Below are 24,808 nucleotides of genomic sequence, written 5' to 3' on the forward strand. Positions count from 1 at the left end.
CTCCCCTTCTTCAGTGGGATAACCCTGTCTCACTTTGAGCAATATTTCTTAAGACATCTCTTGAGAGAAAGCTGAGCTGCAAGAATAGCCACAAATTCAGGAGAAGAAATAGTAACTGTGAAAAAATACTGAATGAATACTGTTTATAAAATACTGTTTAGTCTAGAAAAGAGAATAACAGTATTGAAGCAGTATGCTTTCCTTGTTCACAATGGACAAAGTAAGCACTCTCGTGATGATAAAATCTCAGGTTAGACATAAGGAAACTTTTCTAACAGAAAGTGCAGCACTTCCACATCTTGCCTGGGAGGGCTATGGAATTTTTCCCATTGGGTATCTTTAATAAATGAGATAAACAGCTACCACGAAAGATAATGGCACAACAGATTGACTTGACTACTTCTTCGAATTATTTCCATCTCTGTCTATTTTTGTAGGTTCCAAAGAGCTGGAATCTAACTACACATGACAAAGTGCTGGAGGCTGTATTATCTTTGTATAACAAAGAGCCCAGGTTCAGAAGAATTAAATGTTTTCTCTGGACATGGATGGAGGATATACAAGAGAACTCAGAATTACCCCCAGGTCTCCTCAAGTACCACCTAGAAAGATGCAAAGCAAACGAATGACCATATGGGAGAGGCCTTTGAAAGTCAGCCTGGAATCCCACTTCCTGGGAAGACTTTGCAGAGAAGATCTTGCTTATAGAGCATTCTCTGCTGACTGAGGGCAGAAATGTATCCTAAATGGTACTCAGGGATATGAACACTGGTGACTCTCAGTAAAGAGATGAATATTTACTGATGTGAGCACAGTACTTGTCAAGATGTCTTGGACCCCACAGACTCTCTGAGCTCTTGCAGATGTTATGTGACATACTTCAGCATCTGGTAAGATTATTTCTTTGAGATATAAGTATCTTGGATATTTCTAAAAGTACTTTATCATCTTCAAACTATTGCAGAAATGATATTGGGTTTATATCGAAATGAAGGAATGGACTTTATGAGTTGCTGTTATGACCCTAGAAAAGAAATGTGAAAATCCCCATATGAATACTTCTTGGAAGTCAAAAACCAAAATCACTTGGCTTCCTCCTCCCTGAAACGAGTGTTCCACTACCTGCAGCACAGCAGCTCAGTTGGTAGAGGCGCCAATAATCATACTGTATTTTTCAGGCAGCAAAGAAAATACATAGACAATGGTACTAAATAATTTCTAAGAGATGAAAGAGTCAATAATACTAAATAAAAGGGGGAAAAATAATGCTCTTACCATCATCTGTGATTTTATTTGAAGCTATTCGAATTACTTCTGTTGTTATGGAGACTTGTCCTTTTGCATCCTTAGAGGTTCCCACAGGAAAGTGGGACTCGACAAAGAAGGTACTATGAATGAAAAAGTGACTAGATAATCATAATCCATCAAAAATCTAATGTACATAAGGAAGCTGAATATAGCAGAAGTTTCATATTCAGAATTTATGAAGTTACTCTATTCTTTAGAGTAATCAAACTATTTTATGAATTCAATAAATTACAAGTATGTCAGATTCTCCTCCAAAGAACCCCCTTTTGTTTTCAATGTACTGCCATGCACAAAGCACATTTGTACCTCACCAAAATCCCAGAAAAAACACAGCCTAAAGTGAGCCAACAACAGGATAAGTTACTGACATCTCTAATTTTTAGAAGTCTATGGTATACAGTTTCCGGAGAGCAGAAGAGCAGAAAAATTGAAAGATCTCAGAATCCTGGACAGCTTAGGTAAGCTGGACTACACAACTGTCCTCAGAGAAATCTGCCTCAAAGTTGCAAGTAATAAGCCAGTGAGAAACAATCCCCCTTACCACTTATTAAGTGATAGAGGCCTTGGAGGCTTCCCCATTAAGCCTTTCTTTCTTGGTGTAATCTGGATGATCTCAGGAGGGATTTTCAAGCTTTCAATGATGATTCTGGCTAGGTGTATTTGTCCCAGCAATGCCAGCCTGTCTGCACTCAAGGATGTGGCATGAACCTGTTCTGTGTGATCTTCTGGAGGAACAAGTGGTCTCACAGGAGAGCAGCTGAAATGATAAAACTGAGAATCAGGACTATATGAACATTTTTAACATGACCACACAAAGGGAAAATTGTAGCTTGGTGAGATATTATTTTAAAATTATTTATTTATATATTTTTTAATTATTTATTTATTATTTATTACTATTATATTATTTACAATGAATCGTGTGGTCTACATAACAGAAATCTTACAATATACAACATGTAGAGTACATACTAGAAAAGAACCTGGCCTGTCCCATGTTGCTGTAGTTTTGAAAAAATCTTATGCAGTCTAACTCTTCAATAAGAAAAGCTTCATTTAATGCCATATGAAAAAAAAGGGAGATGATATGGTTACACACATGGACACATGCAGAGGAAGAGCAACAGGATTTTGGCACAATTTAAAATCTCAATTGTGCTTCATTTGTAAGACTTGTAAAAACAGTTTTGTGTTGGCACCACTGGAGATACAAATTTTACCTGAATATAAAAATAACAGTATTTGTAAGAAGTTTCAGAAATTGTTGTTTGGAGCTGAATTAGAAAAATAAAAGCGATAAACCTTCAATATTAACTTGTATTGTACAAGCAAAGCTTGATAACTGGATTTTTAGGGACACTTTTATTGGTTCTCTCATGAAAAAAAGGGAATACAATTGAGATCAGGTCAGAACAGAAGTTTCTTTACCACAGCTAGAGGAGAGAACACAAATCAGCAGAGAAACAGACTCTGCAGATGTGAACTCTGTCCCTGTAACCCAGATACAGATATTACACATTTAGAGATATTGTGCAAAACCAGATAATCGGACGCAAGTTATTTCATATCTGCTACATATGTAAGGCCACAGAACTGCACAAAGCTGGTCTGGAGTCTGCTTTTTTTCAGCATGGGCACTAATTTATCATGAAGGTTACACATGGGTTATTTTTTCAGGGGGCAGGGCAAGAGTTCAGTCAAGAGGCCTGCTAAGGCCTCTCCATTTCTGCTTCCACAGTTCAAAATGTCATTATTAGGCTTACTGCATTTTTTGCAAACTCGTAATTTGAACTAACTGCATCTCAATGGTTTCTTTAACGTCATATAGCAATTCCTTATTGATGCTGACGATCCATCATTCCCACTGATGCTATGAAAATTCCCCGCCAAAATGGTTATTCAGTGAACTGTGTGATAATGATAGAGCACAATAACACAGTGTGATTCTTGCCAATACTAACTCAGAATGAGCAAGATCCTGCTAAACAAGTCACTAATGTAACTATTTACCTGGGTTTGATTCCTATCACCTTCTGATCCCGATCAAAGGCATTAGAATCCTTCTGTGAATTCCTTGGATTAGCTTTCTTGAGAGTTTCTGTCTTGGTTACTTTTTTTGAGGAGTTAACATCATCATCGCTGAGGAAATCACTTAAACTGGAATCAGATTTCTGAAACAGAAATAATGCACATGAAAAAAAAAAAGAAATTAACTATAGTTGTCCAGAAAGATACATAATGGTCATGATAAATCAGAAAGAAAAACTTGTGGATTGCATAATTTGAAATAATTAGAATTCTACGAAGAATTTTTCAGATGTTTAAATAAAACCTGTCTCCCTTGACAGCCTCAATACTAGCAATTTCCAGATATAATGCTTGACTTTGTAGTCTTAATAATATTCTGCTAATAATATTAATTTTAAGCAATGTTCTTAAAAGCTTCTGTATGATACTTAATGCTTACTTGGCCTTACTAATACTGTAATTTGTAGCCTTTATTTTTGATGCAGGTTTCTCACTTTCTTCACCTTAGGGATTACAGATTAAGCACCTCCTTTTTGCTCTCCACTTACAGGAATTGTGTAAAAAAGACTCTCTAGTAGACTCTGGTCATAATGGGGATCATTGAGTTCACTGTCATACACCTCACTCCCAAGAGAGAGAGAATCCAAAAGGGAATCTGTGTGATCCCAGAAATGCAGAGGAGATAAATCAGCACTGTGAACAGAAGAGAAAGAAACATAACTTAGTGTTGCAAGTTCTGCAGTGAATCTCTTATGAATTCTTACAATACTGTCTATTCTATACTGGATTTGCGCTATATCCACTCCACATACAACCGAAGTTACAGAGCACTGGGCTCGATCTACTACATGTCTGTGACCCAGCCTGCTGTGTTATCTTGTCATAACATCTCTGGACCAAGTGTGAAAAATCGTGTGTGAATATATTCCCATATAATCAAAGGACAGTTGAGGTTGGGAGTTCAACCCCTGCTCAAAGATACAGGATGCAAATACGAAAATTGTCTGGTCAGATTTTGAGTATCTCCAAAGCTGGAGATTCTACAACTTATCCAGGCAACTTGTTCCAGTGTTTGATGACTTTCATCCTAAAATATATCTATTAATATCTTCCTATAAAACTTCTATTTGTTAAGTACTTTATAACTTCTGGAACGCTTTGAGATACCAGTAATACTTAAGGACAGTTAATTTTAGTATAAAATAAATACAAGCTATATCTGGGTAGATAAATACAAGTATCTTTAGAACACGGTTGGAACAAGTTGGGTTTTGCTTGGTTTACTGCAAGTTCAAAACCATTTTGTGATCTGCAAACACTTCAGTGTTATCCAGGGATAAACTGCAGAGAAAATAGTAAGCGCAGGGCACAGGACATATGAACTGAAACTCTGAACCATCTCTGACACAGAAGCTGTATGCTTCATATCCCTGATCTGGATACAACATAAGCATCATTGATGTTCTTGCTACACAAAATGAGAGAAAAAGGTCAATTTAACATCTGGAGAAAGACTAAAAATAATAATTGGTTCTATTTTTAATTTACAGACTGCAAGTTCTTTAAAGAAACTCTGTATATGTTTCATGTACACACAACAGTTATGACTATTAAAGAACTTAATTTTATCAAAGATTGTGGTTAACCTTTCTGATATTGCTTTTCCATCAAGGGAGTTTGAGCTATCTGGGTTGCCATGCATCAAAGTTGAGTGCAAACTGAGGTATAAAACGCCTCCATCACTTGCATGTGTAATTCACTGGTTACATTTCCAGAAGTGTGGAAAATCTGAAGAGTCAAGAGATGTTTTTCAGTATAAGGACAATCTTGCAGCAATCTCCACTGCATTACACTCACCTGCCCAACAACAGCTGTATTGCTCTCTCATCAGAGTCAGGCTGACCTGGCACTTCAGGTGCAAAGAGATCAGGATCTTCAGGAGTAGGCAAAAAATTTGAGTTCAAGCCTTTCGAGCTCCTGGATAACAGTGATCGCAGCACAGAGAGCAGTAAAAGGAAAAATAAAGATGTTAAGGCGCATTCCAGACTAATTAATCAAGGATAAAAATCAATTTATAGACAGACTTCTCCAGTGGGCAGCTTAGTCTCTAGACACACAAAAACTTTCTGCAGCCCTGCAGTCTGCTGCAAGTCACATTCCAAACCTTATGCTTTGCAATGTGTCATAGAAACACAGATATATTTTGGTTGGAAAGGACTTTTAAGATGATCAAGCTCAACCGCAAAAGGCTGGCCTAGTGTTGAAGTTTAAGTACAGCTGCTGCAAACAAGACAGGGCTTAAGAAAGACAAGGAAAATGTTTAGAAAGTATGTTCTATCAATTTTTCCTGGATATTCCAGAATCATCTAGTTTTAAACAAACTGGAATAATTTGAGCAGAAATAATTTAAATTGTGTTTGCAACAGCATCACTGACTGGCAAAGACAATGACTTTTTTTCTGGTTTATAGCGGAACAGGAGACATTGTTAATATTTTTCCAAAAATAAGGAATCGAAGTTTCTCCTCTGATAAACACGCATTTGTCCTAATACATCTAAAATTCAGTTTCACTGAATTGAGAACATTTACCAAGCCTAGTACTAAAAAGAGGTGGAGGCAGAAGTTGAAAAAGCACAAACACACTGTTTTTCTTCAATCTCCTAAGAAAGATCATATAGAAGATGATAACGACTACTAATTCCAAGAACACAGAGATGCAAATTTTCATGGGTATTTTTGCATAAAGATATGCAACCTAGAATACACAGATGTACTCAATTTATGTTACTAGTTACTTACATTTCTTTGAAAACCTGTTCTCTGTGATCAAGTAACATTCAATTTGCCCTGTTCCTTATCATACCCTTATTCCTTATCAAGGTTTAACATCTCCTCATCAAAGAATTCTGTACTAAATACAAAAATGCTGTGAAACAAAATTAAAATCAATGACTTAAATCAAGGCTTACTACATGCTGATTAAAATCAATTCACAAAATGTAGGCTTTTATTCACAAGTAGAAATTAATTTCCTATTTGAACAAGAATCTTGAAATACATCACATGAAGGTCAGTATTTCAAGTTTCCTAACAAGGTCTCAAAATTTATGGTTTGGAACTTAATACAACTTCTCCCTTTTCCAAGCTCACTTTGCTGGTGCTTTGAAATCATCTCTCTCTATAAAAGGAGGCACTTCATTCAGTTCAATCTCCATGTCTGGACTAGACTTCATTGCAGAAACAACCATGGCATCACGGAGTTTATTGCCTTGATCCAAAAGAGCTGAGAAATAAGCAGAAGGATTAAATTTCAGCATTCAAATGCAATTTAAAAGCCATGTGTAAACACAATAAATGTGCCACCTACAGCCAAGAAACTTCATTTTTCAGCTGTTATAAAGAGATCTTGACATAATGGAGATTAAGTACACGCTATACAGCATAAAACAGATAGTACAGCTGGGAGCACGCGAGGGTAATCCTCTGACAGCCTCCTACTCAGAGCTGTACAAATAAAATCTACACACACCAAGTTAGGCATTAGAAGGGCATTATTAAGATAGAGCAGCAAGATTAATTTATGGAAGAGAGGCTTGTCACCTTAGGATGTCTCAACAGCAGTCTACTTAAGGTCTTCTCTGTAACTATAAAAAAAAAAAACCTCAAAACACAACACATATGGAAATGTGCCCTACTTTGATGCTCATTTGAATCCAGAGCTCAAGCATACTGCTAGGACAGCAAGTTTTGCCTGGTTTGGATACTCACACCACCTTCTAAGAAGATTAAGTCAGTAGTTTTTAAGCAAAGGCCTTTTCTTTTATCATTTTCTGTTTGAAATAAGATAGTGAGAGTATGCAAAGTATCACTTTTCCTTAAGTCTTTATCTCTAGATAGGCAGTTGAAATATTATCAAGACCTATTTGTTGTGAAATCTAAAAGATGATGCCAGTTGTATACAAACCTGAAAGCAGGTCTTTTGTAGCTGGGTTATGTAAAGAGAGCACACGCGTGTTAGTCCTAGCAGGTGCTTCAGGATCAGTACTGGTGGGAAAGGACACTTGGTGATTTGAAGGACTCATTTTCAAACGCTCATCTGGTAAAATCAGACAGTGACGAGAAGCAGAAATAGCGTCCTTTATGTTTTCAGAGTTCTCTTGAAAGAGCAAATGGTCCTTTGTTTTACTGTAAAATGAAACATTATTTCAATAACCACTACAGTTGGTCGGTAAAGGGATTCAAACCTCTTCAGATTTTCCTTAGTGCTGCAGCTGCCCTGCTTCAGCACATGCTCCAAAACCAAATGTGACCTGTTATTTTAATGACTCCTCATCTTCCATTCACAGCATCCGAGACTAAGCCGAGCTGTAAATAAAAGGTTGTGGCATCTCTTCTGTCAACTATCCAAGCTTCAACTAAGTCAACACAGGATGCAAATTTATATCAGATGAGAAACTGTCCCTGTAAGGTCTGAAATGCAGAATGTTCTGCATTTCATACAAAACACCTGTTCAAAAAGATGAGGCATTCCATAACTCACAAGTGTACAGCCACGGCTTAAAAAAAGTGTGAACTGCAAAATAACCCAGAATTTTGTCATGGGGAAAAAAAGATACCTGGGACTCGTGACTCTGCTATTATCCATGGACTCGTGGTCAGCAATAGTCACTCGTGTTTGCCTGGACTGCTGTGACGGAGCAAGAAACCGGGGCTTGCAGCTTTCTTGAGAAGGAGCAATATCTAAACTTGCATCTGTGGTCTTGATCGTGCTGCTGGTGTTGTAAAGTTCTGGCAGAGGTTCCAGAACTAGTGAGACCTGAAAGACACAATGTGAAAATAGTATTTCATTCTTTTCTTAATTGAGTGCAGTACATGCTGTACTCAATTTTACTTTTCACATTCTGGAAAACTGCTGCTTTTCTATACAAAATAATACTTATATCATGCAGTTATGTAACATAATGAAACTCTGACATATTTACAACTATTTATCTCATGTTCCGTGTTTTCAAATCACAGGCATAAATTGTCCAGACCCAGGGCTGCAAAACAGACCACCACCTTCTTAACCCCACATTTCATAATCACCTACAATTTCAGCCCAGTGAGACTGTGGAGAAGTGTTAGAACCAAGGACCCATTTTTAAATCTGCTGTTAAAAATCACACTGAGTGTAGAAACTACAAATTTTCTTTATCAGGCTGAACTACCAAAGCCACACACACCCTTCTAAACCAAACAGAGTCAACAGTGTCAGTATTCATTTTTCATTTGCTACCTTCGTTCATGAATGCCTTGGACCGGGTCTGCAGTGCACCCAGTACAGCTTGATCCTGGCACCCAATTGTACCGGTGTTATAGCAATAGAATTTATGCTAAAGAGCAAAAGTAAAGAGTAAGGATTACCTGCAGTTCTCCTAGCTTATCAGATGCTGGTGACACTATGGGGAAAACCCCATTGATTGGATGGCTGGGAGAGAGCTGGGACAGTCCGGTGATTTGCACTCTGCCAATTGGAAGATGGTCACGTTTGGTCATTACCTCCAGCACAAGCACACCCATATCTGCAAAAATTAGGAAGAATTTCAATCCCTTCTCACACAACACAGTCACAATTTAAGACAAGATATTTTTGTTATAATGACAGAGATGCTAGAGGTTAACATAAGGTTTGTTGTATCATGAAATTACGATAATGAGGTAGCAGTTAAAGAAGTGTTATAATGATAATAAATTAAGATAAATAAGTACAAGATTACCACAAAAGGACTAATTATGATAGGACAAGGGATAATGGTTTTAATTTGAAAGAAGCCAGATTCAGATTAGATATAAGGAAGAAATTCTACACTGTGAGGGTGGTGAGGCACTGAACAGGTTGTGGATGCCCCATTCCTGTAAGTGTTCACGATCAGGCTGGATGAGACTTTGAGCAACCTGCTGTAGTTGAAAATGGCCCTGCTCATAGCGGCATGGTTGATGACCTTTGAAGGTCTCTTCCAACCCAAACCATTCTGCGATTCTATGAGTAGCAATAGCTTGCAAAAATTCCCTGGAGATCTTTCAGTAAATTCAGTCCCCTACTAACATTACAAGATCATTTGACTATCTTCTTGTTCTTCATGCCCCTAGAACACTGAAATACATCTTAAGTGTGATAGGTATAACACTAAACATAATCTGATCTTGAAACTATAGGGACTACAGAAGCCTTCAATAGCTTGTAGAACTGAACACTAAACCTGATTACTAGAGAGACTCATTCCAGCAATTCCAGGCTGAGATCAAAAGTCTCCCAAATCACAAAAATGACTTAAAAAGCCATAAGTGAAAACAGGACTGGGGTTACATGGTGGGTAACTAACTCTTGAACTTTTCACAGAATTGTCAAGGTTGGAAAAGACCTTTAAGATCATCAAGTCCATCCGCAACCTAACACTGCCAAGTCCACCACTAAACCATGTCCCGAAGTGCCACATCTACACGTCTTTTCAATACCTCCAGGGATGGTGACTCCACCACTTCCCTGGGCAGCCTCTTCCAGTGCTTGAAAACCCTTTTGGTGGAAATATTTTTCCTAATATCCAACCTGAACTTTCTCTGGCACAACTTGAGGCCACTTCCTCTTGTCCTATCATCTGTTACCTGGGAGAAGAGACCAACCCTTATCTCACTACAACCTCCTTTCAGGTGGTCGTAGAGAGCGATAAGGTCACTCTGCACTCTTTTTCTCCAGACTAAACTACTCCAGTTCCCTCAGCCAGTCCTCATAAGATTTGTGCTCCAGACCCTTCACCAGCAATGCTGCCCTTCTCTGGATGCGCTGAAGCAGCTCCATGTCCTTGTGCTGAGGGGCCCAAAACCGGACACAGGATTCAAGGTGCAGCCTCACCAGAGCAGAGTACAAGGGAACAATCCCTTCACTACTCCTGCTGGCCACACTATTTCTGATCCAAGCCAGGACGTTGTTAGCCTTCTGGGCGACCTGGGCCGCTGCTGGCTCACGTTCAGCCGCTGTCAACCAGCACCCCAGGTCCCTTCTCCAGCCGGCAGCTTTCCAGCCGTTCCTCCCCAGGCCCGGAGCGCTGCACGGGGTCGTCAAGGCGGCCGTACCTGCCAGGTAGGCACCGAACCGCCGGGGCCCGCAGCGGACGGCATAGCGGGCGGCGGCGCTCGGTCCGGGCTGCAGGACGGTGCCCTCGGAGCTCTCTCCCCACCACCTCAGGCGGACGAGGGCGGCGCCGGGCGGGCTGGGGCCGGTCCACAGGAGCCTGGAGACGGCGCAGCGGAGGAGGCAGCGCGGCGGGCCCTCCACGAGCGGCGGGAGGCTGCCGCGCCCCGCCTCATCGCCGGCACCTGCGGGCACGAGCGGCGGCGTCAGCGACATGCGGGAGAAAGGCGCGGTTCCCCCGCTCCCACCCCGCCTTCCCGGGCCCACCTGCCCTCCGCCGGGACCCCCCCGCCGCCGGAGCGGCCGCCCGGGGCCTCCGCACCCCGCCCGGCATCCCGCCCCGCATGCCGCCGCTCGGCAACGGGAGCGGGACTACAGCTCCCGTCGTGCACCGCGCCCCAAGGAGCCTAAACGGAGAACGCAGACTACATTTCCCATAAGGCAGCAGGAGGGAAACTTCCCGTGGTGCCGCGCGGCGGCGCTAGAGGAGCGAGGCTCTTCCGGCGCGGTGCGGCGGTGGGGACTACATTTCCCATAAGGCACCAGAAGGAAAGCGCCCCGGCGGCGCTGGGGGAGGGAGGCGCTTCCGGCGCGTGACTGCGGTGGGAACTACATTTCCCATAAGGCCCCGGGAGCAGCTTCCCGTGGTGCCGCGCGGCGGTGCTGTTGGAGCGGCCGCTTCCGGCGAGGCGGCGCGGAGCCGGGGCTGGTTCGGGGTACGCGGCGCGGCCGCCCGGGTTGGTGTTTCGTTCTTCGCCATGTCGGCCCTGGAGAAGCAGCTGCACTTGGGGCGCCTCCCGCCGCGGCCCCCGCTACCGAGCGGCGGCGGCCAATCCGGCTCCAAGATGCGCATGGGGTAGGTGTCGGGGGCGGGGGGAGGGCAGAATGGGAGGGAGGGCAGTAGCAGCGGGGACAGTGCGGGATTCTCGGGCCTGGGTAGCCTTAGCGGGAGGCTCTGGAGCGGGGGATGCTCGGTAGTGGGAGGTCTGGAAGGAGAGGATCGTACAATCACAGAATCACCAGGTTGGAAAAGACCCACTGGATCATCGAGTCCGACCATTCTTATTAAACACTAAACCATGCCCCTCAGCACCTCATCCACCCGTCCCTTAAACACCTCCAGGGAAGGTGACTCAACCACCTCCCTGGGCAGCCTGTGCAAGTGCCCAATAACCCTTTCCGTGAAAAATTTTTTCCTGATATCAAGCCTGAACCTCCCCTGGTGGAGCTTGAGGCCATTCCCTCTTGTCCTGTCCCCTTTCACTTGGGAGAAGAGGCCAGTTCCCTCCTCTCTACAACCTCCTTTCAGGTAGTTGTAGAGAGTAATGAGGTCTCCCCTCAGCCTCCTCTTCTCCAGGCTAAACAACCCCAGCTCTCTCATAAGGCCTGTTCTCCAGCCCCTTCACCAGCTTTGTTGCTCTTCTCTGGACTCGCTCCAGAGCTTCAACATCCTTCTTGTGGTGAGGGGCCCAGAACTGAACACAGTATTTGAGGAGCGGTCTCACCAGTGCTCAGTAGTGGGAGGTCTGGAAGGAGTGGATGTTCAGTATTGAGGAAGGGGGGGGGGCGCAGGTCTGGAGGGAGAGGGTGCTCGGTATTGGGGGGGGCCTGGGGGGAGAGGGTGCTCGATATTAGGGGGGGGTCTGGAGGGAGAGATGCTCGATACTGGGATCTGGAGGGAGGGCATACTCGATATTGTGGGGTCTGGAAGGAGTACAGCTTGTTTTTGGAGAGTCTGGAGAGAGGGGGTGATTGTTGTTGGGGGGGTAAGGAGGTACTTGTTATTGAAGGCGCTGGTTGTAGAGGGGGTGCCGAGGGGGTGCTCATTACTGGGAGCTCTGGTTGTAGAGGGGGTGCTCGTTACTGGGAGCTCTGGAGAGAGGGGGTGCTCGGTTTTGGGGTGTCTTGGGGGAAGGGGATGCTTGTTATTGGGGGGGTTAGGGGCAGGAGGTCCTCTTTGCTGGAAGGTGGTAGGGGGAGAGGGACAAGCCCTGTATCGGCAGGCGTGGATTGATTGTTGCTGGGGTGGTGGTGTTTGCTGCTGGAGTGTTTAGGGGGTTGATGGCTGGAGGGGGGCTGTGGGTGAGGGAACTTTGGGAGGGAGATGATTGTTCCTTGGGGAGTTGGCAGGGAAAGGGAGAAAAGCGAGTGCTGTTTTGCTGGGAGGTTTAAGGGCCGAGTATCTTGGGGGGGAGGTGGCAGCAGCCTGATGGAGGTGCCAGCAGCATGGTGGGTCTCCCTGGGTGGTGACACGACGAGGGAGACCAGCTCAGCCCTGGGCTGGCTGGCTCATCAGTGCCCGTGCGGAGAGCAACGTGCAGGTAGAGCTTCCCCAGCCACCTCTTCCTGGTGAGGAGGCAGGCAAACGTGTTGCTGCAAGAAGAGTCTTCTCAGTGCCAGGGGAAAGTGGCTGATGATGACATTGCTTCAGCAGCCCTTTTCTTGAGTCCTTTTGCCATCTGTGTTTGAAGGGAGGGTCTAACACGTCGTGATCTATCTAGATGGCACCTCCAAGCTGGTGCAAGCACGGCTTGGGAAAAGAGCTGTATTTAAATGTTATTATTTCTCTGCAGCAGACACTTGCATGGAGCTGTATAGTCAGTGAGCTTTGCCAAGTGACTTAAGTCCCCGCTTCAGGCAACAGTGATGTTTCATTTGGCATTGTCTGTTACAGTGCAACATGTCAGGTCCTTCAAGCAGGAGTGAGAACGCATTTTGTAAGCAGTGAGTTAGGATTGACCAGTGTCTTAGTGTATGAATGGCAACTAAAATGGACTGACTGGACAGAAAGAACCTCAGCAAAAGCTTTATTCTTGAGCAATGAATCAAAGGAAGTATATGGGTTGCAAATGGGATAGCTCTGAGGGGAATTTAGTGATTTAATCTCCAGAGATGTGAAGGGAGCAGCTCATCTTCCAAGTAGGTACCTGGTTATGGTAAAAGGAGAGCAAGATGATCTTGCAGCAGGGTTATGGCTAGACTATAGCGAGGGAAGTTGTAGTTGCAGAGTGAAGTAAAGGAAGCTGGCAATAATCACGGGGACTGGAGCTCAGGAGAGCTGCGGTCGCAGGATGCTGACCAGAAGGAACACTTCAGCAGCCCTGTGCAAAAGTGTAGATTTAAGCAGAATGGTGGAAACATGGTGATTGTATTAAACCTAGAGAGATGGCATTTTCAGGGCTGTGTGACTTTTTGTATGTAGCTGCTTGTTAAAGTACAAAATCTGAGGTCTTGATTGTGACAGAGACCAGGAGTTGATCCTCTGGAGGAATGCCAGCCTCTGTGTGAGAGCCAGCTTCTGTGAGGTCCAGGTGTGCTGCACGATATGGAGTGCTCTCTTTGGAGGATAAAAATATCCTACAACTACTACAGGAAATCTCCTTTGCCTTGATGCATGAAATCAGAAAACTAAGAGAAATAATGAAAAAGGCAACTACTTTGCTGTCACTGAAATAAAACTGTTCAAGTGTTCATGGATGGGAAAGGACTATTCCTCCTTTCCTTTAAAGCAGAATTTTAAAACATGTATTTCACATTTTATTATTTATATGTTATTTGGATAGTTATAATACAATTGATGTAGTCACTATATGAGCTAATACTAACAAATCTTAATCAAATACTTATTTCTTTTAATATTAATTGTTTTGAAGATAAGCTTCATTTAAGTTTTCAATGCCATGGCTCTAAGGCTAAGCAAACAAAGTTGTATTTAAGGATTAATTTGTGGAAATAGGCATTGAGATTAGAAAGAACCAGTTTTGAATGATTTTCAGAGGGAGCAATTCACTCAGGACTGGTGTCTGCTCTTCTTTATCTTTTGGTTGTCTGAAACTGAGAGTTGGGACTGCGGACTCTGTTTCCTTATATATTGAGCTGTGGGGTTATGAGGAAGTCACCAAACCACTATTTAGCCCGTTTATATTGTGAGTGTCTTGCATTTCACAGAAGTTTGCTGAAGGCTACATGGTATATAGAAGGCTAGATTTGTTGTTAAAAATGTTATTTAATTATGCTAGCTCTGTTCAGAATGGAGTTAACCAAGAAAACACTTATGCTGTGTGAAGTCTGCCAAACACAATTTTTGTGCTCTAGGTGAAGAAATAAAATTTTTATTTCTTCCTCTTTTTTTTTTTATCTTGTTTAAGAATCTCATTCCTTATGGTTATTTTATGTAATTTTGAATGTACTTTATACTGGTTTCATGTAAACTTTGTCAGCACCTCATCTGATACCTCAGTGCATTCACTGATGGCACTGTGAACAAACGCCACGACACATGGCTTGTTCAATTAGGAATCTCAACTTTAATAATAAATATAAACTTCCAACATTGGTGTTAAAGTGGCCTTGAACAGGATTAAAATCAGTTTGCAATTTGTCTTGCTGCTGATGTTAACTTCTCTTAGATATCTGTTTCCTGAAGGCAGGTATTTCCATGTTAAAAAAATAAAACATTAGTTTCCTGCAACATAGGGTGATCCGTGCTCTGCTGCGAGGCCTTGGAGTCAGTCAGCTAAAGGAGCTGATGTCTTCTGCCTCCAGCTGGCTATGTTCTTGCAAAGTGATACCATAGAGTAGGGTGTATTTTCCACGTCAGTGTTGTCATTCCTGAAAATTCATCCTCGTGATAGCCTTTGCTTTTGTCAATTTTTCTAATAACAACTACTAAGTTAATAATGTGATGAGGTGCTGACAAAATCCTCGTGTTGTTTGCTACTTCACTTACTCGTTGGAGGTAAACAAGCAAATTGCAGTTGAACGTTTCCAGGCATTTTTAAATGGGTTTTATGATGTATGCCTGTGGGGTATTTTGGCAGTTCAGTAATATTTAAGCTTGTGCAGTGCTTGTTAGTAGCAATCCTATACAGTAATTTATATAATGCTTCCAATCTTTGGAGGGTTTTTGAACACTCTGCTAGGGAAATAAATATGGAGATAAGTTTGTTTTCTACTGTTCTATAATGCAATAAACCTCTTCTTTTCCCTTTCAAATACTTTCTGAAAGCACTGATATGAAATCTGGTGTTGCAGTTACGGATAGAGAATTCCCATGTCCGTCTGCTTCGAAGCAGTGGGCGTAGTTCATAATCATATTGTAGTTGCATGACACGGTTGTGGTTTTGGTTTACCACTCTGACATCAAATAAATCCCTTTATGGGTGATGTTCCCATTGTGTGAGGGATTGGGCATCTGACATGAGAACGGTTTCATCTGGAAAGACTTGCGACTTACAGGTAGAAAGGAGACAAGTGGAATACAGAGACTGTGAAGTACAGGTAATGGTGAGGTAAGGCTGTTGTGCTGTAGATGCTTTTCTGGCTGCTGTTGCAAAGGAGGGCTGGAAGGGAGATCTGGTAGAGTGGTGAGGTGGCTTTTTAAATAGGTATTGACTGTCCTTCCTGTGTGGTTAGGGTGGTGCATGTGAGAGCTCCAGCATTTGTCTGAGGATGGAGCGTGGGTGACGAATGCTGGTGTAGCAGAAGCTTTGGCTCAGGCCTTTAGCTGACAAAATGCCAGGACTACGTGGGATCGAACTTGTCAACCAATGTGTGTGTGATCACGTCCTTTACCCCTCTATGGTTGCAGATGAAGTTCACAGGAGATAAGGGTGACTGCATGTTAGTGTCATCTGGACCCTTGCTTCTGAACCTGAGTCTGTAACCTCAGTGCTTTATTCCTTTAACCTTTCTTCTTCCCCCAAGATCTCTGATCTGTCCTTGTCTTAAGCTGTGTTTTTATTTTTGGACAGTAGTACCCAAAACTCGATGTGGAACTTGAACAGAGGCTTACACACCTCTGAACTGGAAAGATTACTCCATCTGTGTTTGTAGATGGAGGACTCCTTACCTCTCAGGAGAACTGGGGGGTTTTTGGTGGTATGACTCTGCCCCTCAACTCGGGCTGTGGGCTACAGTTCTGCTGCATGTCTGTGTTGTGTAAATTATTTCTACCTGACTTAATTTAGGCTTAACTAAGTTTAGTCAGGGCAGGATGCAATTCAACACAAATGAGTGCAAGATTCTATAGTCGGGCCACCAAAAGAGAATGTGATTAATTATGCAGAGAAAAATGAGAGTGTGACTTATAGTGCTGGCAAATGTGCAAGCCTATACTGAAATAGTCCTTTAAATTTCAAACTTTTATGGGGAATAAAAATAATTAAACTTAGAGAAACATTTGTTTGCTATGTTAAGCATCTTGTGTTTATAAATCTCTATTTTATTTCTGTGCTTTGAATTGGTTGAATTGGAAGCAGGGCCATTAAAAGGAGTTTAAACTTAATATCCAACAGTGCTGGTAAGCTGATTTTTCCAATGCTTTGGTTCATAGGCACCAATCCTCTAACCAGTGTATTGGGCACTCATTTTTATTCTTTCTTTTTTTTTTATCAACAAGGCTTGTTGTTTTATTAACAACATGTTAATGTGACTGTATGATGTGGTTGAAAGCAGATCATTGGAAGCAGTGGGCGGAGTAAGTGATATTGCTGTAGGAAAACAGTAAAATAATTTGCTGCAGCACTGAGATTTCTCAAGCCCCATCATCCTTGACTGAAAAGGCAAATTACAGGGCAGGATGCTTTCTTCAAAACATTGTTTTCAAGCTTTCTCTGAGATTATTCATTTGGAAAAGGAGCTTCTGCCACTTATATGGAAGGCATCATAACCAAAGCGTGAAGTCTTACATCTTTTTGATAATATGCCATTAAAAGGTTAATCCATGCTTCAGTATTTTGTAATATGTCACCTATTACTGCATTGAAATATGAAAATATAGATTTATTTGTCTTCTTTTTTAAATTTTTTTTTGCTGTTTTCTGGTATGGTCACTTCCTTACGTCATAGAATCACAGTATCATAGAATAGTTAGGGTTGGAAGGGACCTTAAAGATCATCTAGTTCCAACCCCCCTGCCGTGGGCAGGGACATCCCACTAGATCAGGCTGCCCAAGGCCCCATCCAACCTGGCCTTGAACACCTCCAGGGATGGGGCATCCACAGCTTCCTTGGGCAACCTGTGCCAGTGTCTCACCACTCTCATGGTGAAGGAATTCTTCCTAATGTGTAGTCTAAATCTGCCCTTCTCCGGTTTATACCCGTTCCCCCTTGTCCTATCACTACAAGCCTTTGTGAATAGTCCCTCTCCAGCTTTCCTGTAGCCCCTTTCAGGTACTGGAAGGTCACTGAGATCTCCTCAGAGCCTTCTCTTCTCCAGGCTGAACAAGCGCAACTTTCTCAGCCTGTCCTCGTATGGAAGGTGCTCCAGCCTGTGTCTCTCTACTGGAGAGTCTCGTTCAGTAAGTCAAAGGGGCCAAAACAAATAGCTGTGCTGTGCCCTTGGGACTGTCACACGCGGCCAAGGCTCTGCCCCGTCCCTGTGAATTTTAGCTCTTCTGACAGCTGCAACCTCTCCCATGCTTCTGGTTATATATCAAAGCAATGACACATGTGGAAATGCAAACAGCAGGCATGTTGAATCCTTGCTTGTGTGGAATGCTGGTGTTAATATTGAAGTAAAACTGCTGAGTAGTTAAAATGGCTGCTGCAGCATAGTTTTTAGTGGCTTTTGTGGTAGCACAAGATGTATGCTTAGAATTCCATCGTATTTCGCAGCATGTAGTATTGATTTCTGCTACCTTGCTTCCTCTGAGTTGCAGCCCCCTCCTGCCTGCGGACACACACGTGTGCGTGCAGCATTCCAGCAGTACCCGCCTTTGCCAGCGTAGCGCTCTCCTACCTGTATTTAAGTGCTCTCTGACAAAATTGTCCAACTGAATGATGTTACCAAAATACTGCTTTTAAGGAAAGATGGTGCTTTTCTTCAACTCAAGCAGTACATGAAAATTACAACACTGAGAGGAACTTGAAGCTCATATTTCAATGTCCATTTATTTTAAGGAGCAAATGTGCCGAAAATTATGTTTTAAATTGCTTGCATATTGGAAGTGATTTGTTGGATTCACTTGGTTGAGATGGAAATAATGCTTTGTAGTCAGGGCTCTTAAGAGAAATCAAATAATGGAATTTGCAAAATCGCTAGTGAGGCAGAAGGACCGAGACCCACAGCAGCAGCTCCTGGTGGCTGATGCACGTCCTGTCTTATTTTGCATTAAGTTTTTCCACTGGTTGCTTGCAGACCCGGCTTATTCGGAGTTGAAGATCTGGATGGGTTTTGAAAATGAAAGGCAGTTTGCAGGTTTTTTCCAGTATGTGAATAAAAATTATGTATGATTTCCTAAGGTCTTTTAATTATCTAAAAGGGCTTGATTGGATCAGATCTGTGTAACTCAATCATGACAATTTCAACTAATCCATCCTTACAGATGAAAAAAGATGGATTAGAAACTTTATTAAAAAAAAACATTTAATGTATTCAGTATCTTGAAGGCAGAACTTCAAATATTGTCCTTGTCAACTTCTAGCATTTTTAAATACAGCTTGTCAGCTATGGCAGTTCTTGCATGTAAATTATGTTTGCTTTGCTTTGGTCAGGCTCAAATATGGTGCAATAATTAAGTATCTTTACTTTTTAAGTATCTTTTATCATGGGATGTTCTTTAATTGTGTAAATAGTTTTAAATATGGACTCACGGTCAGCAAAACAATGACATTTCTAAAAATGGTTCTCCCTGCTTGGTACAACCGTAGTCTTTTTCTTTTTAAGAAAATACCTGAAAGAAAGCCCTTCTAAAAATTAGTGAAAGATTTGTTGTGTGGGCTTCTGTTGCTCTGGAATCACTTGCAGTATGTGCACATTTTAAATACATGATGAAGATGACAAACAGCATAATAGGATAAAACTGGCTGTAGAGGGTGCCCAGGATTTTTTTTTTTTGCGATCCGAGTTTCATATGCTGTCTGGGATGGAGTTTAGGGATCGTTCTAGAGAAGTTGTGATGTTAGATCCATTTCTGTTTTGGTCTACTGGTTACTTTAGAAAGCAGTAATTAGTTCTGTCAATTTAAATATTTGGTCAGCGAAATACTGCTTCAGCACAGGAAGGTGCAAAATCACAGCTGCTGTTTATTGGCCTTACTTCTAATTTTGAATATGTGTTGATGTATTGCTAAAAAAAGAAGCTCTAGAAAAATAACAAATCAAAGACTGATTTGATTCTTCAGAGAAATTTCTCTGAAGTCAGTCACTGCCCAGCCTCCTGTGGTCACCGGGTATTTATTCTGCATGTTTATTCTGTCCTTTTTGGGGTTCACTATTAAACGGAAGATCATTTATATTTCCCAAGCATTGTTTGGAGGCAAGTATTTTGCTTCAAATAACAATTTGTATGTATTTGAATTTGGAGGTGACTGTAGGTTTTAATTCCCAGCTTCTCTTCACTTTCTGCTCCCAGTTCCCCTGCAAATGTAGGAGTTCTGGTATATATTCATAGAATCATAGTGGTTTGAGTTGGAAGGGACCTTAAAGATCATCCAGTTCCACCCCTCCTGCCATGGACAGGGGCACCTTCCACTGCATCAAAGCCTTATCCAACCTGGCGTTGAACACCTCCAGGGATGGGGCATCTGTGACTTTTCTGGGCAACCTGTTCCAGAGCCTCACCACCCTCACAGTAAAGGATTTCTTCCTAATATCTAATCTAAACCTCCACTTTTTCAATTTAAAACTGTTACCCCTCATCCTATCACTGCACTCCCTAATAAAGAGCTCCTCCCCAGCTTTCCTGTGGCCTCCCCCTTAAGTACTGAAATGCTGATGTAAGATTTCCCCAGAGCCTCTTCTCTAGGCTATACAAGGCCAACTCTCTCAGCCTGTCTCCTCGTATTGGAGGTGCTCCAGTCCTCGACTCGTCTTCATGGCCTTCTCTGGACTCGCTCCAAGAGATCCATGTACTTCCTGTGCTGAGAACTCCAGAACTGAATGCAGTATTCCAGGTAAGGTCTCACGAGAGCTGACTAGAGGGACAGAGTCATCTCCCATGATGTGCTGGTCATGTTGTTGCAGCCCAGGATATGGTTGGCTTTCTGGGCTGCGAGCACGTGTTGACGGGTCATTCTGAGCTTCTCATCCATCAGCACCTCCAAAGTCCTTCTCTTTAGGGCTTCTCTCAATCCATTCTCTGCCCAGCCTGTAATTGTGCTTGGGGTTGTCCTGACCCAGGTTTAGGACAGGACCTTGCACTTGGTCTTGTTGAACTTTGTGAGGTTAGCACAGGCCCATCTCTCAAGCCTGTCAAGGTCCCTCTGGATGGCAACTGCACCACACAGCTTGATGTTGTAGGCAAACTTTTTGAGGGTGCACTCAATACCACTGCGACAAAGATGTTAGACAGTACTGGTCCCAATACTGACCCCTGAGAAATGCAGCTCATCACCGGTATCCATTTGGACTTTGAATTGTTGACCGCAACTCTTTGAGAGTGACCATACAGCTCATTCCTTATCCACTGCGAGTGGTGCATCTGTCACATCCATGTCTCTCCTATTTTATAGAGACCAGAATGTCATGTGGGATGGTGTCAAATGCTTTGCACAAGTCCAGTTAGACAATATTGGTTACTCTTCCCTTACCCACCAATACTGCAGCCCCATTGTAGAAGGCCACCAAATTTGTCAGGCATGATTTGCTCTTAGTGAAGCCACATTGGCTGTCCCCAGTCACCTCCTTATATTCCATGTGCCTCTGCAGAGTTTCCAGAAGGACCTACTCCATGATTGTGCCAGGCACAGAGGTGAGACTGACCAGCCTGTAGTTCCCCGAGTTTTCCTTTTTCTCTTTTTTAAAAATGGCGGTGGGTCCCAGATATTTCATATATGACTCACAACTCGTAACAGTTTCTCTGGAGGCGTTGACTCTTGTCAGGCTGGATTTCAAGTATTCACTCTGCCGCTAAATGAAACAGTATGGCAAGAATTACAGTGGCAAGTTCCCAAGGAAGGGCTCAGCTCTGATTTTTTGGGTTCCTCTTGCAGTCCATGAGATATTCTCAATGAGTCTGTCTTGGTATTGGCATCTTCCTGCATCTCGCATGAAAATTCTAGTCCTTGCATTGGACTGGTGGTGTCAGGAATGGTGTTGGAAGGAGATAAAAAATACTCCTTAAGTCAATTGATTATGGCTGTGTTGGTTTTCTTAGTTGTTTTTATTTCCCATTCAGGTTTTACCCAAGCAAAGTGGAAAGCTGACCAATCTAATCTCACTTTTGCTTAGGAATTATGGATGGCTTTTGTTAAACTGAGCAGAAGTTTAGCCATTTCAATCAGTGGTTGCTTCACAATTTCTGATCATGGTAATGTGATGAGGCCAGCCCTATGTGGGTTTGTGCTGCTACTGAAAGGAACAGTTTGTCTCCTGTTCTGCTACTTGTCTTCATCTTCTCCATTGTAATGTGTTTAGGTGGAACAGATACAGCTGAAACATCAGAGCAGTTGCGGTTGCCCCATCCCTGGAAACATTCAAGGCCGGGTTGGACAAGACTCTGAGCAACCTGCTCTAGTTGAAGATGTCCCTGGTCATGGCAAGGGGAGTTGGACTAGATAAAAGTCCCTTCCAACCCAAACCATTCTCTGCTTCTATGAAAACCATTGTTTTTCAGCACAGGGAGTGGTTAAATCTGGAAGAATGGGGAAGGAAGAAGATATCTTCTTCCCTAGCCTTCCAGATTTATTGTGTGTTACAGTTGCTGTGTATCAGTGCTGTCAGTAACTGGAGGGTTGCCTTTTCTGTTTGCCAGTTCCAGCAGAAAAATCTGCCTCAGGTCAGTCCAAGAGGCTTGAGATTGATACCAAGTTCTTCAAGTTATCTGATCTCATGAAGACATCTGCTTGAGAAAAACAAACTAAAAATTCCCTTCAATCTGAGCAGCTGAAATGAGTAAAGGGTTAAACTAAGTTAATATCCTCCTCCACCACCCACCCCACATCTGTCCTGGTGCATTTAACCAGATTGGGCTCTGTAAAGCTTTTCAACTGCATGCCCTGTTTTCCAGCCTTGATTATTTCTGCTCCTCTTTGAATCCTCTTAAGTTATATCCTTAAATTATTGATCCAGCTGTAGGTACAGTATTCCAGACCTGGTGGCACCAGTGCCTTGTGTGCGGTAGTGCAGTCTGTGCTCCAAGTTGAGGCTGTCCTTAGGTGCCCGAGAATCACACCATGACTGGGGTCACTGTGCTCTAACTTCGGTGTATGCAGTCAGCTGACAAACCACCAGTTTTATGGAGTCTGTGCTTCACAGGGCCGTGTGCCCCTTCTTATTAATATGATTTTTTTGCCTTATTCCCTGGTAAGTGACTTGAGATCTATTCTTCATTTGCCAGAAAGGGACAATGTCCCTCTCTATCTGCTCTTGTCCATGCAGGATTAATGAACATTTGCTGTGCGGCTTGGCCACATCATTGGTAGGTGACTTTGATTAGTACTGGGCTTGATATGCCCTTTGGCAGTCTTGAATGCTTAAAAATCTGTGCTCACAGGTAGAAACTGCAACATGGAGTTTGCTGTTTGTGACAGAACCTGAGCCCGATGTCATCAGTAGCAGCTCAAGCTACTTCACATTGTTGCAGCTTGGGCTTGTGCAACTCTGAGAAGTTAATTTCTTGTTCTTTGTGATAATTAATTGATTCTAACTGTCCTAGACTTGTGCTGTTGCTGATTCATGTGATTTCATACCTCTCCTACAGAACAGGAGTTTAATGGCCTCGCAGTAGTCACAGGCTGTATTCTCTTGCCTTGTGTAATATTAACTGTCCTTACTGTATCACCTGATGTGATACAATTTATCAGCAGCTTGCTCTGGGATTTACCTATGTTCTGCCTCCACTTACAAGCTTTCTGGTCTCACAGTAAAGGGGAGGTTTCCAGGGAGTTCCTGCTGTTTACCAGATTTATGGATTGTGTTGGGAGTGGTGTAGCTAGGCAGGTGATGATATTTGCTAATCACCTGGAATTACTCAGGACAATCAAACCCAGCCTTAACATGCTGTGGAAAACTGACTACTTCGAAATGCTGCCTTTTAAAAGGGTGATGAAATTTGTTGTCACTAATTGCACATCTGACTTATTCAAAAAGCGGAAAAGGAAAATCGTCCAAGCTGTAGGCAGTTCTCTCTATCTCCAGAAAGAACCAGAAGTGGAGAGTGAGTGATCAGGGCTGGGATTGCTTCCAGGCAAGAAACAATCAACCAAGTAAGACTCTCAACATGAAAAGTACATGGCCTAGGTAAGGAAAATGACATGTATGTGTACAGTCAATATTGTAAAGAACAGGCAGTAGTTATGATAGTGTGGGCTTAGAAGCAAACAGAATGGCTTCTTTTTGCTCAAAGCCTATTTAAATCTTGGCACTGATGTTGCAGATGTTGTGGAAGTAGCTCTGGCTGGAAGTGACTTGTAGTTTATGTGACAAGCTAATGGAAACTGTCCTCCCTTAATGCAACACAGTGCTGAGGTTGCAGCCTCTGGAGATCCTCATCCTGCTTAGAGTGAAAATTTGGAGGTCACACCCTATTTCCTACTTAACCCTTTCTAGAGCACTTGCTGTGCTGGTGTCTCTCAGTGACATGTTACAGAGCTAGATGGACCTTCACTGCCTCCTCATACCAATTCTTGTGGTCCTAGGAAATAAACCAATTGTAGTGTCGGGTAGCTTGAAGCTCTTGTCCATAATACAAATTTGCTGTATTTCATACCAGATTCTTGCTTATGAAATTCAGCATTAGCTGTTTGAATCTTGACCTCCACTAGGGGGTTTTGTTTATTTTTTCCTAGCAGAATATTATATCGGTGTCACAGCAAATGTTGTCTCCCTTCCTTGCATAGTTGCACACCTAGGCAGGTGTGCTTAGTTCTTCCCAATATTATGGCAGCCTTGTCACCTTGATCTCCTATGGCTCTATTCTTCCTGATCTACAACAAAAGGCTAAGGTTTGAGTGTGATATTTTTTTTCTTTACTCAGAGAATGTGATTAAGCTGAGACAGTAACAGTGATTAATATTTTCTGGATTTACGTAGGTGTATATGACTTTTTATTTAATTGAAATTTGACAAGAGCAATGCTGCATGAGCGTGTGGACTCTTCAGGGGGTGGTTGTTTTTTGTTTCATATTCTAGAAATATCAGAGGAAACGGGACTTTTGTTTCTACAAAATTGAAAAGCTTTTTTTTCTGTTACCTTCTTCAGGAAGCCAAGAATTCAGGAAAAACTTCCTTCTGTAGAGGAGATTTTCTTCTGTGAAGGCCTTTCATCCACCACACCTATGGTCTATTTTAAAATTCTGTGCTGATTGCCTCCTCCATAAGAGCTGAAGTGCAAAAAGCCTGTTAAAATGGTATGCTGT

At 42.6% G+C, this 24,808-nt stretch overlaps 2 protein-coding genes across 5 annotated transcripts in view; one reads left to right on the top strand and one right to left on the bottom strand.

Annotated features, from left to right (window-relative positions):
- Positions 1-10,789, bottom strand: part of C2CD3 (C2 domain containing 3 centriole elongation regulator) — a 50,825-nt gene extending 40,036 nt beyond the window's left edge. Inside the window, exons 1-10 of one of the 4 annotated variants that reach the window (XM_069883324.1) lie at positions 10,451-10,784; positions 8,744-8,901; positions 7,954-8,153; positions 7,302-7,522; positions 6,488-6,620; positions 5,194-5,313; positions 3,885-4,029; positions 3,319-3,479; positions 1,850-2,065; positions 1,276-1,388 (exon numbers count right to left, since the gene is read on the bottom strand). In XM_069883324.1, coding sequence (XP_069739425.1) covers positions 1,276-1,388; positions 1,850-2,065; positions 3,319-3,479; positions 3,885-4,029; positions 5,194-5,313; positions 6,488-6,620; positions 7,302-7,522; positions 7,954-8,153; positions 8,744-8,901; positions 10,451-10,724 — 1,741 coding nt within the window. In that variant the 5' untranslated portion in view covers positions 10,725-10,784. Of the gene's footprint in view, positions 1-1,275; positions 1,389-1,849; positions 2,066-3,318; positions 3,480-3,884; positions 4,030-5,193; positions 5,314-6,487; positions 6,621-7,301; positions 7,523-7,953; positions 8,154-8,743; positions 8,902-10,450 lie in introns of those variants that run through there. The other 3 variants (XM_069883327.1, XM_069883326.1, XM_069883325.1) reach the window with 3 other exon arrangements.
- A 368-nt stretch (positions 10,790-11,157) lies between these two features.
- Positions 11,158-24,808, top strand: part of PPME1 (protein phosphatase methylesterase 1) — a 34,517-nt gene continuing 20,866 nt past the window's right edge. The window contains exon 1 of the mRNA XM_069883357.1: positions 11,158-11,364. Coding sequence (XP_069739458.1) covers positions 11,267-11,364 — 98 coding nt within the window. The 5' untranslated portion in view covers positions 11,158-11,266. The remainder of the gene's footprint in view (positions 11,365-24,808) is intronic.

The sequence above is a fragment of the Phaenicophaeus curvirostris genome, chromosome 1 (assembly GCF_032191515.1).
Source record: "Phaenicophaeus curvirostris isolate KB17595 chromosome 1, BPBGC_Pcur_1.0, whole genome shotgun sequence".
Taxonomy (NCBI): domain Eukaryota; kingdom Metazoa; phylum Chordata; class Aves; order Cuculiformes; family Cuculidae; genus Phaenicophaeus; species Phaenicophaeus curvirostris.